The sequence below is a fragment of the Brassica oleracea genome, chromosome C1, assembly GCF_000695525.1.
Source record: "Brassica oleracea var. oleracea cultivar TO1000 chromosome C1, BOL, whole genome shotgun sequence".
NCBI classification, from domain to species: Eukaryota; Viridiplantae; Streptophyta; class Magnoliopsida; order Brassicales; family Brassicaceae; genus Brassica; species Brassica oleracea.
In genome coordinates this window covers 41266294-41284249 of record NC_027748.1, presented here as the reverse complement: position 1 = coordinate 41284249, position 17956 = coordinate 41266294, and the positions used below count along the sequence as shown (strand labels likewise).

Genomic DNA, 17956 nt, shown 5'->3' with positions numbered 1-17956 from the left:
GGTATTCAGAAAACACATCCACAACATTGGAATGCGTCATCAGAAGGATCTATGACTGCTCATTCGAGGGGGAGCTTACGTAGTTGTACTCTTTTTACCTTACTATGGTTTTTTCTATAGGGTTTTCCTAGAAAGGTTTTTAACGAGGCAACAAAGACGTTAAGCGAGAGCGGATAGTGACACCGGCCCCCAAGGGGGAGTGTTACGAAAGACAAAAGAAAAGATGAGCCGCTTTCGTTGAAAATATAAAAAGATGTGGGGTCTGCTGCACTATTTGCACAGTAAATTTCCTTCTATATATACGAACGTTTGCGTTCGTTTGTAAACACATCATCCTTCTCCTTCAATAACACATCCTCTCTTCTTATCAGTATTATCTTCTTCGTACGGGTATAAAATTTTGCTTTATTTAAATTCCTGCGATATAATTAAATTCCAGTTCTTTTTATAACAGATTAGTATATAATTTCCCCAGCTTTATTCATTTCATCATATAAGCCAAAATCTTATTTTGTATCCTTTTTATGAGAAACAATACATGTGTGTTAACATGCGTTTAGTGAATGAATACATACTAACTAATTGGAGATATGTCAAATGTCCAATATGGCCCTATGTTCTTCCGGTATTGTCTCGTGTAATATAAACCCGTTACTTGTTGGGCCGGTGTTTTGTCAAAGGTGATTATTTTAAATAAAAATTCACACTTCTTTTGACAAATTTTCAAAGCAACTCACATGCTTCAGTTTCAGTTAACATGCAAAAAAGTATAGTGTGATTCCAAAACATTTAAATTACAGAACTTAATAGAACGCCATATATATAGTTGTTGTTGTTCATCGATCTGATGTAAATAGATGTAAGCAAAATTCGTTTTAAGCTAGGAAAGTTACTAGTATGATATTAGCAGCTTCTGCTTCCCTACAGTCTACCGTAGGAATCATGTCAATCATCGCCGCATCAATCATAGCAGCTGCGCCAACTATGAAAGTTACCGCTTTAACCACAGTAACAATTTCTATTTTTACCAGCAAACAAAAGATGCAAACCATGCCATCGCACTTCTTATTTCTTGTCTCTACGAGATTCTCTTCTTTCGCTTTCTTCTTTTTTTTTCTTTTTCCTTTTTCTTTTCATACGTTTTACAAATATATCTTTTCGATATTTGAGCAATATCGACTAAATTTATTTTGATGAAATCAAAAACTTTTTACCAAGTTACTATTATCATTAGTCTTATCCCCTGTTCCGAAGCATGCTAGGCGCTAGTCGGACGGTAACTCCGGACCTAGCGAGTTACCGAAAAATCAGGGAGTACTCAGGGATTACGCGGAGCCTAGTTTTAAATAAAATTTAATATATTTAGCTAATTTTAAACATGATGATACAAATTCTTAGATATAATTATATAATTTTTTATATATAATTTTAAACAGTCTCTTTTTGATTCGTAAATGGTGGGTTTGGTACGAAAAAAATCCCTAAATATAGTATGTATGTGTTTGTTTTGGCTTTGATAGCTAATTATAATTATTTAGTAATTAATAATTACACAAAATTTATCAATACTGAGTAAAAATAATCAACCGTGTTTTAACCTACACGAACGAAAAAAAAAAATTAGGCGATCAACGCGGGATTAGACAAGAATTAGGTGGTCTTACGCAGATCAACGTCTGGCTACACCGATTTGGGCATAATCGTCGCGGTCAACTTCTGACTAGGCGGCCACGTTTTCGAACAAGCATCTTATCGTATGATGGCCCTGATTATATGTCACTTATAATATCAGTTCAAGAATTAAGTTGTGTTTAGATTTTTTTATTTCGAGTTTAGAAACAAGAAAAATACGTAGAAAATATGGATTAATTTGAAATTTCTCATTATCAATTTCATAGACTGTATTTTTTGTATGCTGTTTGTGATGCATTCGATTAACTTCAGCTTTATTTTCTTTATCTGATGAAATTTGTATTGGCTTTTCTTTTGTATCTTTCTTTTGTGATTTCCCGCAAAAAAAATTTTTTTACAAGTTCCCGCAAATATATTGAATTTCTTTATTCAAAATAAATCCAAACCTGTGCTGTTAATTTGATTTTGGAGCTATATTTTGTCCTGGTAGTACTAGCACGGTCTTTGAATGTCTCTAGCATGGGAAGCGGATCATGTCATGCATGCAATAATTTTGTTTGTGGAATTATTTTGTTTTTAACGTAGGAATAATGTATACATCATACTTCATACATGCAATAATTTGATTATGAATTACGATCATCGATTTGTAAGCAATATCTGAAACTTGAAATGAATATAGAAGGGTGTGTTTTCGTATCTGTATCCTCTCTTGACTTTTTTTTTGGTAAAAGTATCGTCTCAGACTTGTGTATTAAGGGCATCTCCAACAACGACACTAAATTTGGTGTTGAAATTACACCAAATTTGGTGTTTTGGTGTCATTTTGTTTTTGTCATCTCCAACAATAACACAAAATCTTACACCAAAAGCAATATTATATATTATTTGATGTTTTCAGTTTTTAAACTTTTATATTTCTGTTATTTGTAATTGATAAATAATAATTTTGTTAGATCTAGATTATATTTATATTTTATTATTTGTAAGTGATAAATAATAATAGTTATTTACTAATTTATTTTGAATATAATAATAAAATTAAAATTAAAATTTTACTTATATGAAAATAAATTATAAATACAAATAATATAATATTATTTATGTTTAATTACAAATTTGATAGTAATTGATCTATATTATTAAATGAAACATATTAAAATGTATTTTAGAAATTTTGTGTGATGAATATTATTACACCAAATGTGAAAATAAATTTAAAATAAAAATAACAATATATTTATGTTTAGTTACAAATTTGATAGTAATTAAACTATGTTATTAAATGAAACATATTAAAATATGTATTTTAAAGATTTGGTGTGATGATGGTGTAACACTATTCACATTACACAAAATTTGGTAGTTACACCAAATTTGGTGGGATGGTATCTTTGATGTTTTGTTGGAGATGAAATCACACTAAATTTGGTGTTTTGGTGTCTTGTTGGAGATGGCCTAAGAATACTCCAATTACATCTTATCCCACGTGTATAAATCATTTGATAATTATCTATTTTTGTAAATTAATGTCTTTCTAGTCGTCAGTATTTTTTATTATTTATACTTTTGTAGTCGTAAACGCTCTCTTTTTTTTTCCTTCACTATTTACTCTTTGTTTTTACACTGTACATATTTGGTAAATTATAAATATTGTGAATGAGGATAAAATTATAGATAGAAAGCTTATAATTTTCTGTATTCCAGGTAATTTTTGTTACAAATCTAACTTAATAACCATGCATATTGAATTTATGCCGGTTAGTAAACATTGGACATTTAAACAGTTAAAAATAGTGATGTCACTGATGTGGAACATAATAATGATTTCAAGGCTATATAATATATTATCTTCGGACAATTTCATATTTAATCATGAGTATACGATTAAGATTTTTCTTTTCTCCTTGTATCAAAACAAAGGATAATATCATGGTAAGAAGATTTCAAGCGGTAAAAATACTGAGCAATTGTGCAAAGCCGTGAGTGATATCATGGTAAGAAGATTTTTCTTTTCTCCGGGTATCAAAACAAAGGATAATATCATGGTAAGAAGTTTAACCAGAACTTGTAGCCCGGTGGTGATTAAGTTGATGGTAATATCTAATACGGTGAAGCCACCGGGATTCGAATCCTGACCACTGTAAAATTAACATTTTGGCATTGATATGAACAATGGACCGACACATGAACTGAAAATGTAGACCGCTAACACGTGGTTAGTCTAAATCCACTTTTATGAGAACCATGATACTACTACCTACTGTATAACTTTTTTTTAAAAAGAAGCCTCGAATGAACTCTCTTCTTATCTTTCACTCACTTTTCATAGTCGACATTAAGTCATTGATCAACAAAGAGCATACCAGCTCGTGCGTAGAGATACTTAAACTTTCTTGATCAACATTTATCTCCCAAATTATGCTTCTGATTAAAAAAGAAAATAGTTTCTGTACCACTATTTCGTTATTGATAATAACAATCCTTCAAATGGTGTAACTCATTATCAAACAAATTATACTTAAACTAATTGGTAACCAAACTAATTTCTACTCTCTCTGTTTTATTTTAAGTATTGTTTTGGGTTTATGCGTATAGATTAAAAAACAATTAATTTTGCATATTTCTAATATAAAAACATCATTACCTATGCACCTAACTATATTTCAACCAATAGAAAAATAAATTGTTGAATAAAATTAATAAATTTTGCATTGAAAGTCAAAACACTTGTTTTGTAAAGAAAAAAATTCTTTACAACGACATTTAATATGAAACAGAGTAATTTTTTGTTATAAATTTCCAATTTCTAGGCGTCACTCGCTCCGTATTAAATTGGTTTCTGACATTACTTACATACACATAATTTTCAATAATTGATAGTCATTTGATCAAAGGTAAAGGAAACATAAAAGAGGAAGGTAATCATTACAAGAGAAACAATAAGTTGGAAAAGGACTGGCCTTTTTGGCCCACAACATTCGACGACTCAGAAATCAAAGGCTTTTTTTTTTGGTTTATCAAGAAGAAGAAAAAACAACCAAACTTAGTTTCAACTTTCTTAAAAATTGAAAAAGATTTATTATTTTACAATGAAAGCCTCTATTTTGGACCCAACATGCTTCTCTATGTTATTGTGTTCACATTTATAAAAGTCTCTTTAGTTCCTTTCTTACTCAGATAAGTCTTAACAAATAAAGTGTCCACGTACAGTATCTTGTGACTTGTAATGTAAAGATCTATCTATATAAATGTACTTAACGACGTCATATTAGATATGTGATATATAAGTGTATGTCATATATATACAGTCCACGTCAAATTAAAGCACCATTGTTATCAGAATGACCTTTATATGAAAATGAACTTGTATATTGGTTAATATAAATAGTGTAAGGAAGAATTATGTTAAAATTAGGTGAAATAGATGAAAACTCACAAGGTATAATACTTTACGAGTAAAATATCCCTTTTAAAGTATAACTAATGCAAGAGTTAGGCTTTGAATGGTGACCAAGGAACGAAAGAGAACACTGAATTCCTTATCATTCCCAAAAAAAAATCACCATTCAAAAGGAACAGTTTTTCCTTCTTGTTCCTCCCCATTCTTTTTTTTGTAGAGAAATATAGAACAAAATCATTCCTCGTTAAATTTGATAAGGAACAAACATTCCTTTTCATTCCTGCAATTTTATTCCTATACGTTCCTTTCCTATTCGTTCCTCGTGTTCCCGAAAAGGTCACCAGTCGGAGCCTTAGATGTTAGAACCATCATAAACCTTTGGTAAAAAAAAGGAATTAGAATTGTCAATAATATTATATTGTTTTTGAACATCTATTCCAAAAATGAGGAAAAATACTGTACGTGGACACTTTGAACTTTTATTTGTCACAATAGTATTTCTGATATTTTGGACAATTCTGGACAATTTTTTTAGCTTTTTTATAGGAAAAATAGTAGACTGAATTTTAAAAATGTTAAAAAATATGAAAACTATTGGAAACATAAGTATGAAAATATATATGTTTAAAAGTTTTTTTTTAAAAGTGGAATCATATTTTATTTTATCTTCTAGCTACAGTTAGAATACTCATTCTTGTCATCAAACTAGTCTAGAAATCAGATACTAAGTTTTATACAAAGATATATCTTGGGTATACAACGTAAACTAGCTTTTCTTATATATTTTAACCAAGCTATATTTCGAAACGTTATAATCAAGAAAGATGTTTTCAGTATACCTACAACTTGATAACGACATATAGCCACAACGCAGTGATATACCTTATCTATATTATGTGCCATAACATGTCCTGCCTTTTACCTTATGTGGTGGCGCTTAAGGAAGAATATGTTTCACATCTACTCTACTGTGTTCTGAGTTAGCTAGGATATATATTCTACGTGAAATCCGAAAAAATATGGAAACTTCCATATTTGGTTAAAGATGTTTCCTATATTTAAACTAAATCTTCCCTAAATATCTCATAGAATATTTTCTCCCACGTTTTTCTCATTTTCCCACGATCTTTTCTCTTCGTTGTTTGTGTTTCTCACTTCTTCATCAACATAATCATCTCTTTTCTCTATCAATATAACATGATTCTAATCTATGTTAAATCTGGTGAATGGATGTGTAGTTGCAGTGATGAGTGGAGTTTTGTGGTTGACAATGAAACTTTAGTTATCTCCCTATTTTTGACATTAAAATTATACTATTACTTTTTCAAAGTCTGGATCCTTTAAAGAAACGATTCCAACAACCGTTTAAACTGGTGCTATGTCTCTGACATCATTGCAGAAGATAAACAGCTTAAAAACAGAATCAAAAATTGCAAATCCAATTAGAATTCTTCTCCCTGCAAAATTCTTAACAACATTAAACCCTTTTCTTTTCATGAATAACCTGGTACCCATGGTGAGACTAAGCGTTTGAAGACAATACCTGGTGTGTAATAATGGGCACTGCACCAGGATGATCTATGAAGAATTGCTTGTCATCTCGAAGGTTTGCAAATACCAAATATATAACTATTAAAAACTCTGTTAAGAGAACTTAAAAACTTTCCTAGAGCAACAAGATTTTCAGGAACCGAACCAGAGAATATTCAATCAAAACAATAGCAAAGGTAAGCTTAATCAGGAGGAAGGTAGGATTCTCCTAAAGCCAAAATCGCCATTGAAGGGCTTTAAAAGCTTAGGCGGAGAAGATTAGAGAATTAGAAAAATAATTAGGGTAAACGTGTTACCTTTTCTTGCTTTTTTACTTTTAAAGATAAAATAATTTATAATTAAACCAAATTATGTAATTTGGTTAATCTGAGGGTATTATGGTATTAACATTAATATAAATCTTATTTCTCCAACTAACCAAGAAAAAATACTAGAGGGACAAACCTAGGTTGAAAGTGTCCCTTTTATCTAATTTTCCCTTTTTTTTAAGCATGTTACTAAAGCAAGACAAGAAAAGCACCCAAATCAATATAAACCTCAAGGCTTTGTTTTATTACAAAGTTTTAGCGAACTAAAACATTTTCATAGATAATTAATTCTTTGATAAAATCTTTGAATTAATGGAAATCCGTTTGATGTTGAGAAAAAATACATAAAATTCTTCATTTTGAATTTATGATTAATTTAGACAGAGAAAGAGAGATAGATAAAGGCGATTTCTCTCCCTGGCGAGCTTCTCAAGATAGTTCGTTAACCGTTGGTTTTTAAAGTGCCCCCTGCTTTAACCCCCAGTTTATTACCCTTTTTGCCTAAAAACCTCTGCTTTTCGCCGCCTAGATTCAAATTGTTCCTGCTTTGAGCTTTATCCATCAGTCCGAAGATAGTCTTGACAAAACTCTCACCGGGTTCACCCCCGACTCTTGTCGGAGGACCGCCGTCTCGCCATGGAAAATACTACCGGAAACTCCTGCAACTCCTCTCTGTGCGACTTGAGAATGGAGCTGGTTCCTAAATACTAAGATGTTCTTACTTTGGGTTGTTATAACCTCCTTAGATAAACCCTTTCAGAGTTCCTCCCACAGCTCTCTAAAGTTTCTGAAGCTTCTGTGAGGCTGCTCTGTTTCTTCTACTACTTGCTATGTTTCTTCGGCTACTTTACTCGGGCAAATTCCTGTTCTAACTCAACCTGCAACTATGGCTCGCCGCTACAGTAGAAGTGAAAAGGAAAAATAGACAGCTCCTTCTGCCCCACCACCTAAACGTCCCTCGGTGCGCATACCGGAAAGAAAAAATGACGATCTTATAGCTGCAAACAAACTCTCCATCATTGGAAGGGTAACAAACTCCTACTTTCAAAAATCCCATGCAATCATGGACTTTTTGCCACAAGTGTGGAACTTAGAGGGGAGAGTAACTGGACGAGAGCTCGGTTTAGACAAATTCCATTTCAAATTTGAATCTGAGTCTGACCTTCTTATGGTCCTGAAGAAAGGTCCATACCACTACAAGAGATGGATGCTAATCCTCCAACGATGGGAACCTACTGTAGCTGAAGATTTTCCATCAAAAATCTCCTTTTGGGTGAAAATTTATGGTATACCCTTACACTACTGGTCTGACCAGACCATCTACACAATCGGCAAGGAGCTTGGAAATGTCTCTGATAGAATTGAAACGGAAGCAAAAGTCCGTGTGAAGGTCAATGGCCTCCTCCCCTTGGAGATGAAAATGGAGATCGAGCTTCCTACTGATAATGGTGATGTTATTGATGTTGAATTTGAGTACACGAAGATTGAAAAGCATTTTTTTACGTGTTTCTCTCTACTCCACGAGGAAGTTAACTGCCCCCACATGTCACCTAATGATCCTCCACCAAAGGATAGAGTGTTGGGCATTACCCAGCGAATTGCGCTCCAGAGAATTGAAGCAGAAAAGAAACGTCATGATGACAGACGTGGTTATGTAAGACCAGAGGCTCATTCATCGGCTCGACCCTATGAAGGACAGTTGGATCGTACCAGAAGCGAGAGATCAGGAAGTAGGCCTCATCACTATGGCCATGACATAAATCGTGAGCTCCCTACATCAAGACCACGGCGACCACACTCTCACCATTACAGAAGTGAAGCCTCCTCTGCTCAATATCGTGTGGAGGAAAAGAGTAGAATCAGCACCGGCTCCCACTTACACCGCTCTCCCATTGCTACCTCAGGAACATACGAAGGACATGAATCTCGTGCCCCCAAAGGTGGAGCTGACATGGGTATCAACTCCCCAATCACTCCTCCCTCAAGATCTCTTCAAGATAGTTTTGGACCTCAGGCAGGAAGGGACCGCGAAGGAAAAAACTCGGGGTCAAATGGCAGAAGATCAACACTTGAGCGAGTGTCTGAACCGACCCAGAAGAGACTACCTCCAAGCTTTGAATCAGGCAGACTTCAGGAGCCTGTGATTAACTTGAATGAAGACGAGCCGATGGACCAAGATGCTGCTACAGAGTATCTTGCTGTTGTCCCACACTCTAGGATACTGCTACCTTGCGCCTTGGAAACTCAAGAGTAAAAGACCAAAGTAGGAAAGGTAAGACAGTTCCTATTGCTTCCTCCAACAAAACTGTTAACAAAAGGAAAGTGGCTAGGAGTCCACTCCAGCGCTTAAACTTGAGAAGGAGTGTGACTACAAGACCGTCTACAACTACTCGAAGGAAGCTATGCACAGAAAAAGATCCAAAACTATCTTGTCATAAGGCGGGACCTAGCACCAAGCGAGCTTCTTCAGGGACTTCTAATCCGGTGTTTATACCGGGGGTCACTATAGGAGGGGTGGATTTTTGGCCCTCCCAAAGTCTCTTCCTTAGCGATATTGAGTTGGAATTGTCAAGGATTGGGGAACGTCTTTACAATTCGACGACTTAAGGAGATTTATCGTACCATGTCTCCTGATGTAATGTTCCTCATGGAAACGAAAAATGATGATGAGTTTATTAAAGAAAAGTTACAAAGCTTACAATACCTTCATTACTTTTCTATTCCACCAAATGGCCTCAGCGGAGGTCTCTCTTTGATATGGAAAGATTATGTTGATATAACAGTGATAGAAGCATGTCCTAATTTGATTGATACCAAAATCATTCACAAGGGTATCACCTCCTTTGTCTCTTTCGTCTATGAAGCCCCAGATATGGAAAACAGGGTGCCCTTTTGGGATAAACTATCAACAGTAGGCGCTGGCCGTGATGCTCTTTGGCTACTTACTGGAGACTTTAATGACATCCTCTGCAATGACGAGAATATAGGGGGACCTCCCCGGCTTGAAGGATCATTCACAGCTTTTCGATCTTTTGTTGCTCAAAATGGCCTATGGGATCTCAAGCACTCAGGCGACCATCTCTCATGGAGAGGAACCCGTTACACTCATTTCATTTGCTCGAGGCTAGACCGTTCCATGGGAAACTGTTCATGGGCTGAGAACTTTCCATTGGGTAGATGCTGTTATCTTAGATATGAGGGCTCATATCACAGACCAGTCATGACCTACTTCAACTCTAATAGACACAAGCATTGCGGTATATTTCGCTTCAACAGATCTCTTACAGAGAATGAAGAAGTTACGGAGTTGGTTGAGTCGGCATGGAACCAATCGCCTCTTGAAACAGTGATCCATAAGCTTAATGCGTGCCGAAGAAGTATCATCCAATGGTCGAAGGATCAACAAAAGCAGAGTAACTTGCTTATCAAAAAATCGCAGCTGGCGCTAGAGACAGCTCTGTCTGCTGCCACTCAGGATTGCGCCCTCATTGAATCCATTAAGACGGAACTACGGCGAGCCTATATTGACGAAGAACAATTTTGGAGGCAACGTAGCATGATCCAGTGGCTTAAACAAGGCGACAGAAACACGGGATTTTTCCATGCTGCAACTAGAAACCATCGGACCATCAACTCCATCCCGGTAATTGAAGATGACCATGGAGCGGTGGTATATGAGGAGCATGAAATCTCCAGAGTGATCTCAGATTACTTCCAAAAGATCTTCACCTTCAACGGCAATCACGCCTTTACCCAGCTGCAGGGTTTACTCACGTGCAAAGTGACACCAGAGATGAATCAAATGCTCAATACTATACCGAGTGATTCGGAAATAAAAGAAGCAATGGCATCAATCAATGGAGGCAAGGCCCCTGGTCCCGATGGTTTTTCAGCAACGTTTTATCAGTCTTACTGGCACATAGTGGGAGAGGATGTTACTAGAGACATTAGGAGCTTCTTCACAACCAACTCTCTTCAAGCTCAACAAAATGAAACCCACATACGACTGATACCGAAGATTACTGGTCCAAAGTCGGTAGCTGATTACCGCCCTATTGCTTTATGCAACACCCATTACAAGATTATAGCGAAGATCCTCACCCGACGATTGAAACCGTTGCTGCCAGCTCTCATCTCCAACACCCAATCAGCCTTTGTAGCGGGAAGAGCGATCTCGGACAATGTACTCATTACCCACGAAACCCTCCATTACCTCCGCACTTCAGACGCAAAGAAGTGTTGCTCTATGGCTGTGAAAACAGATATGAGTAAGGCTTACGATCGCATCGAATGGAGCTTTGTGAGGGAAGTTTTAAAGCTGCTCGGTTTTGACCATATTTGGATATCATGGATCATGTGCTGTATCGAATCGGTATCATACACCTTTCTCATCAATGGATCACCGCAGGGGTCAGTAAAGCCGTCTGGCGGGCTGAGGCAAGGCGACCCTCTCTCGCCTCACATTTTCATACTGTGTACCGAGGTCCTCTCAGCGCTATGTGAGAAAGGCCAAGCAGATGGCTCCCTGCCAGGAGTCCGAGTAGCCAGGGGATGTCCGACAATCAATCATTTTCTCTTTGATTGCCGGACGACACGATGTTCTTTTGTAAATCAAAGGCTTCTTGTGTCTCTGTCCTTATGAAGATCTTATCGACTTATGAAGCTGTATCGGGACAAAGGATAAACCCTCAGAAATCAGCGATTACCTTCTCGGCTAAAACCCCACCAGAAGTCCGAGCTCGCGTCAAGGAAGCAATGGCTATAGAAGCGGAGGGGGGGGGGTATCGGGAAGTACCTTGGGCTTCCCGAGAACTTTGGCCGAAAGAAGAGAGATATTTTCGCTGCTATTGTAGACATGATTAGACAAAAATCCCACAGCTGGTCCACTAAGTTCTTATCTTCGGCCGGGAAACAGATTATGCTCAAGTCGGTACTTGCAGCCATGCCGTGTTATACGATGTCTTGTTTTAAGATCCCACTCTCCTTATGCAAACAGATACAGTCTCTACTAACCCGGTTTTGGTGGGATGCTAACCCGGAGAAGAAAAAGATGTGTTGGGTTGCTTGGTCTACACTAGCGCTACCAAAGTACGCAAGGAGACTCTGATTTTGCGCCGTCGAAACCTTTAATGATGTGCTGTTGGTTAAAATTGGATGGCGAATTATAAAAGAGCCACAATCACTACTGGCCAGAGTATTGCTCGGAAAATATGCTCGCGACGTCTCCTTTATGAACTGCTCAGTGCCTTATAGCGTCTCCCATGCTTGGAGAATCATTTTGGCAGGAAGAGAGATTTTAAGAGAGGGTTTAAGCGGGATGTTGAGAAAAATACATAAAATTCTTCATTTTGAATTTATGATTAATTTATACAGAACAATAATTTTCAAAAGAATGGGCTTTGTGGTTTGTGGATCCACCATATCAGTGTATATATCTAAAGTACCAAATCTACATATGATATGGTTCTATTCTATAAAATGAGTCTAGTGTTGCCATGAAAATCAGCAGCTACTAGTAGTTCTCAAACGAAGAGAGCTAGAAAAGGAAAAGCTGAACTACTAAGAGGGTTAAAATCTCAACATTAACTTGGTGGATCCGGTTTTGAAGGTGTCACTATTGAAATCTAACCAAACAAAGACATTGAGGTGAATGAAAAGATAAGTGTGTGTACAAATAGCACATGTTTCCAAAGCTTTAGAATCTGAAAGACTATGAAAAGTAAAAGTCAATGTTAAGAAAATAGGAAGAGCAACAAACCCATTATTTTTCAGTTTGTAAGATGCATAACTGTACAGTGCTAAAGTATACAATGTTTTATCCATCACTTTGTTTTCTATTTTTGTGCTCAAGCATCATCTTGGCAACAATTTCATTAACTTTCTGAGACATTTCTGAGATCATCAAAGCTGCTTCATCAAACAACTGGGCTCTTAGTTCACCTGAGATTCGATCTCGAGGAGAAGCCGTAGATAATTCCGACGCTGACTGGACGAAAACCGAAGCAGCAGCTTTCAAGCTGTTCAATGCTTGACGGCAAGAAGTTATTCTTTCTTGAAGTGAATCGTCTGCAACCGTTTCATGGAATACTTCTGAAGACGCCTTGTCCTGTGGCAGAACATAACCATTGATTAAACAAAACGTGAAAATCACTTGGCATCATTGCTGGAAATTTTATGCATGTCTGAGTGATTTTAAGCAAATAAATATGTAAAAATGCGTCAATATATAACTTGGTGAAACCTGTTCAGGATGGTCTTCTGAGCTCTGTGAAGACTGATCATTCACCGTATCAAGAGGGAGATGTTCTTGGATCGACCTCAAAGTATTGTACCCTGATTTCTGGGAGGGTGTACGCAGAAATTGTCTGGTTCCACCAATATAGTCCTTTCTAAGAACAAACTGAGTAGAATATCTTCTTTGCTGCGATGTTTTCTCGACCTCCAACTATGGATAAAGTAAACATTTGTGACCATAAAGATTTCTCTGGGTAACTTAAACATGTGGAAGGAATAGTGAATGGACCTCTCACCTCGTCTATCATTGACAAACCGTTGTCGAACTGCTTGAGCATGTCCCCCTGCTCGGCAGAAGGTTTGGTGCAGAAATTTTCTGGTTTCTGTTGTTTAATGGAAGATGTTTGGATGTTCGGAGAATTTAGAAGATCCAAACACACGTTGTAGATAGTGTTCCAGCGCGTTTCCTTCCTATGGCTGCTGAGAACAGTAATCAAAACAACCAAAGTGGTTCTCCTTAAAGCAGGAAGAATGATGCAATAACGAATAGAAACAAGCAAGAGCTTCTTACCTAGGAGCATCTCCTTGGGGCACTGAAGTTTCACTGTTGCTACAGCTTTTGGACAGGCTTCCAAGGCATGACTTTCCGGTTCTTGAACCTTGTTGGGGAGTTTGGCATTCAAGATTCGAAGAGCATTCTTCACCAATGTCAACAGCATTCACTAGAGCGTTATCTTCATGTTTCTGTTATGGAGGTAATGACGACACCCAATATCAGAAGAACTGGTGACATTTAGCTGAACTTTTGATCTAAGAAGTGGCCTTTTGAGTTTATACCTGGTTTGAAATGGAATCTTTACAAGTGGTAGCAATACCATATGTTTCCACTTTAGCTTGAGCCCACTTAGGAAGTCTAGAGACACTGAACTTAAATGAAGATGTCCATGGAGAGAGTTGCTGCATTTGATTGTCTTCCTCCACATAACCCACAATCTGCATAAACTTTACCGGCTGGGCCACAGTTACAGGAGCTAAGCAGCCATTTTCATTTACTCCCCGTATCATCCGAGTAACCATTTGCAAAGGCAGTTTCCAGACAAAAATACAGCCGTCACCTGCAACCTGTGTCGATAAATACCAAAGGAAATTCAGTAAAAAAATTTGATCTCCGTTGGTCATTTTCATTTGAGGTATACCGAGATAGATCCAGGTTATAGCACATAAAGCTCTCTCACAGTTAATGAATTTAATAGGAATGAGTAATTGATCTTGACGGCTGTACAATAACTGGAAGACTACAACTTAGAAACTTACTGAAATGATATGTTTGCAATCAGGAAGGAAAATAACACCAGTCACAGCTTCACCATGTCCTGTGGCCTGAGCAACCAACTCTCCTGTGGCAAAGTCCAAAAGACAGATTGTCCTGTCAGAGTAGGAGCATGCCAAGTAGCTGCAGCTTGGGTCCAGAATGACCTGTGGAGGAGAGATTATTGTCAGCACTAAGAAATCCAACAATGTTGAAGCCCCTATCAAACTGTTGGATCAATGCACCTTTATGGGATCTCCATGGTCTCTGCCTTGCTTGAATGATCTCACAAGCTTTCCACTTTCTATGTCGAATATATTTATCTTCTTATCCTGCAATCATGAAATACTATTATCCTAGGGGCATGATTAATCGACTGAATGTGCACGAGACATCGAGAGGTAGCAGTACCTGTCCCACTGTGACAACAAGTCCTGATGTTGTATCTACAGTCACATCATGGATGGTTCCATGAGAGAGAGTTTGAGGTTTAGAAGGTGAAAGACGCACATGAGTTTCTTTTCTGACAATGTCAAACAACTGCAACCTGCAACCGTTTCAACAATTACGCCATATACTCTCTATAAGTAAATAGGCAGCTTTCCCGAATTTTGCAACATATAGAACACTACCTGTCTGCACCAGAAGTTAAAATTTTCCGGCCGTTACATGCGAGTTTAACAGATTTTACAGCAGTTGAACCATTAACACTCCCAACGGGATCAAAGTTCCTGACAATAATAACATATAAGTTCGTAGGGCCTTTTAGGGGAACCAAAAGAGCATAGTAAAGCTGTTGTTTTAACACCTTTTGACATCATAAACGTGGATCGCTCCGCCCTTTCCACCAGAAGCAAGCAAGAACTCGCTGCTTGAGGCATTTTCACAGTTAACATCTTTTAGTCCAGGAAAGCTGAAGCTCAGTGACTGAATTTCTGATTCATGAGCATCCTGCAATATGTTTACCAATATGTCTGGATACCAATCACCAAAGAAACATAACCAACAAAAAATTAAAAACTAATATTACCGTAAAACATGTATATTCTGATTCTTGCAAATCATATATATGAAGGTTCCCTCCACAGTCACCAGCTGCTAAGTACTTTCCATCGTCACTTACTGCTAGTGCTCGGAAACCATACGTAGTACCACATGTCTCAACAAGCTCTCGTTCAAAAATTCCAGCACTCGCTGCATTATAAAGACTTATGAGCGAAAAAGACCAATCGAACTGGATAAACAATCTAAGAACGTAAATATCCAGAACATTCAAATACAATAAGATATTCACTTCTATGTTTTCATTACCTAAATGCATAGTCCCTTGTGATTCAGATTCCGAGGCCTTGCTGCCTGCATTGGCTTCTAACGGGTCCATTTGAAGATCAAGATCCCACAACCTTATGGTTCCATCTTCAGAACATGTAGTGAAGGAAACCCCTTCACAGCATCCTCTAGCTACACATGCAGATGTTGGACTGTGCAGATTTCCACAAGAGAGGTTTTTTATATCCCGAATCCCGGCAGAATGTGATATCATCATAGAGCACCTTGTAGGCTAGAATAAGGAAAAAAAATTCACCATATGCGGTTGTGTTCAAAGCTTTAATAGGTAACTAACTTTCTACGGAAAATACTGAAATAGATTTATATTACCTTGTTCACGTCATTCACATCCCAAACATAGAGACTATGATCCCCATAGATGACAACTGTGAAGCCAAAATTCAAACTTAGTCACAAAGAAGGTTGGTAAAAGCATTGTACTGCTATTATGACGTTCTTCTACACTAACCGAGCTTATCTGTGCTCGAAAACTGGCAAGCAACTGCGTCCGGATAGCTAACAGGCTGAGATTCTGTATTTTTCAGTTCTTCTGAATGAGAATGATTTTCAGTGTCGCTCTTTCTAGCATCTGAAAAGTGTATAGTAGCACAATATTCTAAAGTTTCAGGAGTAAATAGCTGGATCGCTCCCTCGCTGCAAGCGCATGCTATCAATCTAGTGGATGCAGATAGAGCAAAACATTTTTCAACCTGACAGTTCATTCCAAGCCATTGAAAGAAATTATTATTATGACAAAAAAAAATTAAGTCCTAGAAACTAACATAAACAATAATGCTGTCTGCATGCCTAGAGTCACTCAACACATACAAGTTAACTAAACTTATTCTCAGTGTTTGTGGGACTATGGTAAATAAATTTTATGCATACCTAAATGCCAATGTGAAATGAAATTACTGTACCTTCAGATCCACTGATTTCTTGATCAACATATCACAACTCATGAGCATCAGAACACCTACGCAACATAATAAATTGAATAATTGTCGCAAAAGTGTACAAAAACACATTCACAACTGTAAATTTTACCTGCATCTGTAAGAGCGTATATTGACACAACTTCTTCACCTCGTTCGTCACTTCCACTAGATTTCACTCCATTAGCTGATATCACTGACACAAACGAGTTCTCTTTCTGAAACCCACCATCAGTCGGCTTCCCATGAAGTGCCAGAGACCCTACTTTGTTTGAACGTTTCCTCTGAAAAGAACCAACTGTCCAGTACTTCAAATGCTTGTTCCCGGAAGTAACAATGAACTTCCCACTGGACGAGAACGCCACAGAGGTAACGTCAGAGGAAGTAGAACTCGCTTTGACCTTCGCCAGCAAGACGCTTTTACGCCAGTCCCAGAGATATACGTATCCTCCAACACTCACCAGATATTCCCCTAAAATCCAAATTAAATAAAATTAAATACAAACTTGAAAACTAATCAACTAAGATCCTTAAAAGACTAACCATTTGGTGAAAAGGAGAGACACTGAGCTCCATAGAGGTGACCTTTCAGCTCAGCCACAAGCCCCAAAGTATCACAGTCCCATATCAAAACCGAAGAGAGATTCGGAGACTGTTAAGAACCAATTAAACACCAAATATAAACCAATCAAGACATCGTATAATCTTTATTTAAAATGCAAAGAAAGTCTATCATAATAATCATACCTCTCCAGCAGCTACGAACCGGCCGTTGTGGGAAACCGCCACACAGCTCAGAGTCTTTGGCATACGGTGAGATACGACAAGGTGCGATTGGGTGCACGCGTCTACGTCGTATACCACCACAACGCATCCCGCCAAGTAGACACACTTCGAGGTGCCGGACACGGAGGCTAAACCATTGGCGTTCTTCGTGGTCAAACCGATTATCTCTTGCAGAATCAGCTGCAAAAGAAAAACAAAATCAATTAGAGATTTGGTTGAGCTAGTGATTGATTAAGACGTACCTTAGCTGATGAACAAGGCTTCTTCAGTTTCTGGCTCAGCTTCATTTTGATTAGTGAATTACAAACCCTAGCGAGAGGGAGAGAGATGATGATCCTAGGGATTTCAGATTTTCCGATTTGATTGGGATTGTCGTTACTATAGGAGGGAAAACAATTTGTAAATTGATTTTTTTTTTTCTTTCGAAATTTAAAAAAAAATCTTCCGTTATCAAAAAGCCCATTAAAAA

The 17956-nt window shown here is 37.4% G+C and overlaps 1 protein-coding gene across 1 annotated transcript; it reads right to left on the bottom strand.

The window, feature by feature from the left end:
• Nucleotides 1–12581: 12581 nt before the first annotated feature.
• On the bottom strand, nucleotides 12582–17875 carry LOC106295377 (mitogen-activated protein kinase-binding protein 1). Its single transcript, XM_013731267.1, has 19 exons — nucleotides 17730–17875; nucleotides 17449–17667; nucleotides 17245–17353; nucleotides 16814–17173; nucleotides 16687–16742; nucleotides 16236–16476; nucleotides 16097–16152; nucleotides 15749–15998; nucleotides 15468–15631; nucleotides 15246–15388; nucleotides 15070–15168; nucleotides 14849–14984; nucleotides 14683–14769; nucleotides 14443–14604; nucleotides 13966–14250; nucleotides 13700–13872; nucleotides 13425–13608; nucleotides 13136–13339; nucleotides 12582–13000 (listed from the first exon to the last, which is right to left on the bottom strand). The coding sequence occupies exons 1-19, from the start codon at nucleotides 17772–17774 to the stop codon at nucleotides 12710–12712; spliced, it is 3264 nt and encodes a 1087-aa protein (XP_013586721.1). The 5' UTR covers nucleotides 17775–17875; the 3' UTR covers nucleotides 12582–12709.
• Between the last annotated feature and the right edge of the window lie 81 nt (nucleotides 17876–17956).